The following is a 6,055-nucleotide window of genomic DNA, read 5'->3' on the forward strand; positions in this document are numbered from 1 at the left end:
CCACCACCCGCCACTTTAACTCTCCATCCCACTCCGACCTTTCGGTCTGTGGGCTCCTATGCTGTCACAATGAGGCCGAATGCAAGCTCAAAGATCAACCTATAAGAGGCATCTGGACAGGTATTTGAATGAGCAGGGCATTGACGGACATGGAATGAATGCAGGCAAGTGCGATTCCTATCGATAGACACGATGGTCAGCAGAGACGTGCTGGGCTGAAGGGCCTGTTCCTATGCTGTACATCTCTATCTCTCCTCATCTTCTGGAGGCAGCCTCCTGGACTCGATATCGAATTCTACAACTTTTGGTGACGTTTCCTCCCCCGGCTGCCTCGGTTTTACGTTTCATCCCCCTCCTCCTCTCGGACCGCCGGAGTTAAAGGACCGGTTGCCTGGACAACGTCGGTCCGCACCCTTCCGTCGGCACGGAACGGATGTGCGGGGAATGGCCGGTCACTCTCAAACCGGTCCAGCATGGATTCGATGGGCCGAATGGTCTCCCTTGCAGCTGTGATGCTGTTCACTGCCCTCGCCTTCCCCTCTGCAACCTAAAACAGGTTGAATTCCCAATTTTCCCCCGTCTGGGGAGGAGTTTTCGCCGAAAACATTGATGCTGCTTCACCCTCCACCGACGCTGCCCGACCTGCCGAGTATTCCCGGCCTGACGGGGAGGGGGCGGGTTCTGGAGGGTCACGTTGCCGGGCAACCCGGTGCCGGGCAACCCGGTGCCGGAGGCGAAGGCGGGGCTTCAGCCAGACACTGCCGCGCATGCGCCGCGTCACCCGTGCCGGAGGTAGAGGACTTTCCCCGCCGCGGCGCACTCTGGGAGATTCTACCGCCATTGGGACCCTCCGTGCGGAGAGAAAGACCCCTCGTTCCTACCGGTCAGTTTAGACCAGCAGCAGTCCGACGATTCTCAGGCGGCTGATTTTATCCGGATGCTCCTCTGATATCAATCAATGTGCTATCTTTTTGTTGTTGTTATTTCCCCGTTTCGCCCGTTCCTGGACGCGTTCTTATCGGCGGAGTGTGAAGGGTCTCGACCCGAGACGTCCATTTCCCTCCACAGATGCTGCCCGACCCGCTGAGTTCCTCCAGCGCCTTTTGTGTGTTGCCGTCTCGCCGGCCTCGCTGTTGCCGTAGTAACTGGCCATGACCCCGGACCTTTATTTCTACAGTATTTCCGCTACCGGGTGAACATTTATTTTGGGACGACAGTGGGAAGGTGGAGGTTGTCCAAGTGCCGGTGAGTGAAATGTCCGCGGGGTGGGTGGGAGCGGCAGAAACCGCCCTCTGACCTGTCCTCCCCAGCCCCTGACCTACAGGCTGTGCCTTAGCCTCGACCCACCCTTCCACTGCTAAACCAGGTGAATCTGAACCTCAGCCTGAACCCTCACCTCCACATTTACGATACATTCGGCCCATTGCGTGCATGCTAGTTCGCAGGAGAGCAGTCCTCTGGACCTCACAATCTACCTTATCATGGTAGATTGCACCTTATTGTCTGCCTGCACTGCACTTTCTCTTTAACTGTAACGCTTTATTCTTCATCCTGTTATTGTTTTCCCTTGTACTACCTCAACGTACTGATGTGATGAAATGATCTGTATGGATGGCATGCAAAACAAAGTTTTTCACTGTACCTCGGTACATGTGACAGTAATAAACCAATTTAATTTAATTACTTTACCATCAGTCCTACTCCCCCTCTACTTATTTCTCTGTAGCCCTGGCTATACCCACCAACTCCCCTTTTGATAATTGGTTTATTGTTGTCACATGTACCGAGATACAGTGAAAGGCTTTTATCTGTGTGCTATCCAGACGGATCATTCCAAACATAAGTACGTTGAGTTAGTAAAAAGAAAATAACAATGCAGAATAAAGTGTTACAGTTACAGAGAAAGTGCAGTGCAGGCAGACAATAAGGTGCAGGGTCAGAACGAGGGAGATCGTGAGGTCAGGAGTTCATCTTTAACGTAAGAGGTCTGTTTAATAGTCTTATAACAGTGGGATAGAAGCACTGAGGTAGTAGAAAATAATAACAATGCAGAATAAAGTGTTACAGTTACAGAGAAAGAGAAAGTGCAGTGCAGGCAGACAAATAAAGTAGTTCTGTTATTCAAGCTTATAAGGTCCTCAGCTGGATTTGACAGGGTAGACATTGCTCTCACTGCCACCCTTCGAGACCCAACAGGGACAGGGTCCCCCTGTCCTCTCATTTCATCCCACCAGCCTACGTATCCAACACATCATTCTCTGCCACTTCCGCCATCTCCAATGGGACCCCACCACCAAGCACGTCTTCCCTTCCCCACCCCTTTCTGCCCTTTGCAGGGACCACTCTCTCCACGACTCCCTAGTTCACTCCTCCCCACCTCCCACCCATCCCACTCCCACCCCGGGGACTTTCCACTGCCCCTGCCATAGGTGCAACACCTGCCCCTACACCACCTCCATCCAGGGACCCAAACAGTCCTTTCTAGTGAGACAGAGATTCACCTGCACCTCCCTTAATATCATCTACTGCGTCTGGTGCTCCAAGTGTGGCCACCTCTACATCGGTGAGACCAAACGCAGACTAGGTGACCGTTTCACAGAACACCCGCGCTCTGTCCGTAACCGCGATCTGCATCTCCCCGTTGCCAGTCACTTCAACTCCCCCTCCCACACTATCACTGATATGTCAGTCCTCGGCCTCCTCCACTGCCAGGAGAATTCCAGGCGCAAACTGGAGGAACAGCACCTCATTTTCCATCTTGGAACCTTGCAGCCTAACGGCATGAACACTGAATTCTCCCACTTTAAGTCATCCCCAAAACTGCCCCACAACCCCCCAACCGCGCCTCTTCTTTTCTTCCCTTTCTCAGCCTCTCTCTCTTTTTTCTACCCCCTTTTCTCTCTCCTTACCTGTGACCCATCCCCCGGTGGATCTGCTCTCGCCTCCTCCCCCACACCTGCCCATCACCATCTCTTACCTGCATCTACCTATCACCACCTTGTGCCCACCCCACCTCCCCTCTTTTGTCCACCTATCACTGCTCTGCTTTTCCCTCCTATATATTGGGCTTCCCCTTTTCCTATCTTCAATCCTGAAGAAGGGTCCTGACCCGAAACGTTGACCGCCTGCTTTTCTCCACGGATGCTGCCTGGCCTGCTGAGTTCCTCCAACATCATCATGCTTTTCATCTAGATGTTGAGACATTTCCATTTGTGGGAGAGTCACAAAAAGGGAGAGATAGTTGCAAAGTAAGGGGCTGATCATTGAAAACAGAGATGTGTAGAGATTTTTGGTATTGGTTTATTATTGTCACTTGTACCGAGGTACAGTGAAAAACTTGTCTTGCATACTGATCGTACAGGTCAATTCATTACACAGTGCATTGAGTTAGTACAGAGTGCATTGATGTAGTACAGGTAAAAACAATAACAGTACAGAGTAAAGTGTCACAGCTACAGAGAAAGTGCAGTGCAATGGGGTGCAAGGTCACAACAAAGTTGATCGTGAGGTCAGAGTCCATCTCGTTGTATAAGGGAACTGTTACTGGGTTCTGACTGTACAGGAACACCATCTGCTGTCTGTAGAGGCTCCCCCCACCCTTTCTACAGCAGCCAATTACCCCCACTCCCCGACCCAGAGGGGGGATTGGTGAGCTGTTGCTGACGGACGTCTCTCCATTGCAGGGCTGGGCTGGGATGTCGGCCCACGGTGGGGGCAGACGTCGGTTGGCGGGCGAGGAGGAGGAAGAGGACCCGGTGGACAGGATGATCTCGCAGACCGGCTGCACCCGCTTCCACCACGCAGTGCAGGACTGCATGGCAGAGCACCAGGACTGGCGCCGGTGCCAGGAGGCTGTGCGGGAGTTCAAGCGGTGCATGGAGGAGCACCAGAGGGAGCGGGGTTCCCCGGGGGTCCGACGTCAGCCCAACCCGGCCACCACCTGACCACCGGCAGCCCACGGAATCCACGCAGGAACCAGCCAGGACCTCGTCTGAGGCGGCTCGGAGTGAGAGGCCCTTTGGCCTATCTCAAACCACCTGCTCCTCGGCCCCACTGCCAGCTGTGTAATGGGACGCAGTTCAGAATTGGGTGGAGCTGTTGCTGGAAGACTTTCCCCGTTGCTTTCTGGAGAACGTAAAGGGAAAATAAATACACTTTTATAGCGATTTTCACGTCTCTTTCAGGATATCTCAAATGTAGTCAAGTCGAATTTATTGTACGGTGAGGTAAAGGTACCGTGAAAAACTTCTCTTGCACACCGTTCATACAGATCAATTCATTACACAGTGCAGTTACTTTGACTTAGTACAGAGTGCATTGATGTAGTACAGGTTAAAAACAATAACAGTACAGAGTAAAGTGTCACAGCTACAGAGAAAGTGCATTGCAGGTAGACAATAAGGTGCAAGGTCACAACAAGGTAGATTGTGAGGTCAAGCGTCCATCTCATTGTATTAGGGAAATGTTCATTGGTCTTATCACTGGGATAGAAGCTGTCCTTGAGCCTGGTGGTATGTGCCCTCAGCCTTCTGTATCTTCTGCCTGACGGGAGAGGAGAGAAGAGAGAATGACCCGGGTTGGTGGGGTCTTTCATTACGCTGGCTGCTTCACCAAGACAGTGAGAGGTAAAGACAGTCCATGGAGGGGAGGCTGGTTTCCGTGATGTGCTGAGCTGTTTCCACAACTCTCCACAGTTTCTTGTGGTCCCAGGCAGGGCGGTTGCCGTACCAAGCCGTGATGCATCCAGATAGGATGCTTTCTGTGGTGTATTGATAAAAGTTGGTGAGTGTCAAAGGGGACATAACTTCTGCATCACAGTGTAGAAAAAAAGCTGTGCAAAACAAGGTCTTATTGCAAAAGAAAACACAATCAGAGACAAGTCCACGGCAGTGCAAGAGGTTAGCCGTAGTGTTCCGTTGCTGAGGTAGGGTTAGGGGTGTGCAGGTTGGTTCAAGAAACTGATGACTGCAGGAAAGTAGCTGTTCCTGAACCTGGTGGTGTGGACATCGGGGCAGGAGGAGGCCATTTAGTCCCTTGGTCCTGTTCCATCTTTCAACAAGATCCCAACTGAATAAACCAGTGTTTTTTAGACTGGAGGGATGTAATGAGGCATTGCATATAAGAGTTGACAAGTCATGTCGCAGCTGTATAAAACTTTGGTTCAGCTTCATTTGGAGTATTAGACCTTAAGATATAGGAGCAGAACTCTGCCATTCGGCCCATCGATTCTGCTACACCATTCAATCATGGCTGATTTTTTTGTGTGGAGACATTGTGTTCAGTTCTGGTCGCCCTATTACAGGAAGGATGTGAAGGGTTTGGAGAGGGTGCAGAAGAGGTTCACCAGGATGCTGCCTGCATTAGAGAGTATTAGCTATATGGAAAGGTTGGACAAACTTGAGTTGTTTTCTCTGGAGCGGCAGATGCTGAGGGGAGACCTGATAGAAGTGAATAAAATTATGAGAGGGTAGACAGTCAGTCTTTTTCCCAGGGTGGAAATGTCAAATACTAGAGGGCGCAGCTTTAAGATGAGAGGGGGGATGTTTAAAGGAGATGTGTGGGGCAAGATTTTTTACACAGAGAGCGGTGGGTGCCTGGAACGGGCTGCCAGGGGTGGTGGTGGAGGCAGATACAAGAGTGGTGTTGGGGTATGGATCATGTGCAGGCAGAAGGGATTAGCTTAATTTGGCATCATGGTCAGGACAACATTGTGGGCCGAAGGGCCTGTTCCTGTGTTGTACTGTTCTATATTCTAACTAGTGGAGGACCCCAGGGATCACTTCTTGGCCGTCAATGTATTAATAACCTGGTGAAGGTGAGGTATCTAAGTCTCTCAACTAAACGAAAGGAGGAGGAAGGACATGTTGTGATGAGGGTATTGTGACTGTAACAGGACATCGGCAGGTTGAGCGAGTGGGTTAAAACTTGGCAAGTGGAGTTGAAGGTGGGGAAGTGTGAGGTCACACACTTCGATAAGGGGAATGAGAAGGCGGATTGTTATCTGAATGGAGGGAGACAACAACGGAGCAAAGTGCAGAGGGATCTTGTGTTCTCG

General features: G+C 51.2%; 1 protein-coding gene across 1 annotated transcript; it reads left to right on the forward strand.

Moving 5' to 3' along the window:
- The first annotated feature begins 1,140 nt into the window (after positions 1-1,140).
- LOC127575724 (cytochrome c oxidase assembly factor 4 homolog, mitochondrial) lies at positions 1,141-4,166 on the forward strand. The gene is made up of 2 exons (XM_052025724.1): positions 1,141-1,245; positions 3,684-4,166. The coding sequence occupies exon 2, from the start codon at positions 3,696-3,698 to the stop codon at positions 3,942-3,944; it is 249 nt and encodes an 82-aa protein (XP_051881684.1). The 5' UTR covers positions 1,141-1,245; positions 3,684-3,695; the 3' UTR covers positions 3,945-4,166.
- The last annotated feature ends 1,889 nt before the right edge of the window (positions 4,167-6,055 follow it).

Source organism: Pristis pectinata, chromosome 11 (assembly GCF_009764475.1).
Source record: "Pristis pectinata isolate sPriPec2 chromosome 11, sPriPec2.1.pri, whole genome shotgun sequence".
NCBI classification, from domain to species: Eukaryota; Metazoa; Chordata; class Chondrichthyes; order Rhinopristiformes; family Pristidae; genus Pristis; species Pristis pectinata.

Bases quoted from the DNA above. Each gene is read 5' to 3' on its own strand.
- LOC127575724 (XM_052025724.1), top strand. From the start codon at position 3,696: ATGTCGGCCCACGGTGGGGGCAGACGTCGGTTGGCGGGCGAGGAGGAG.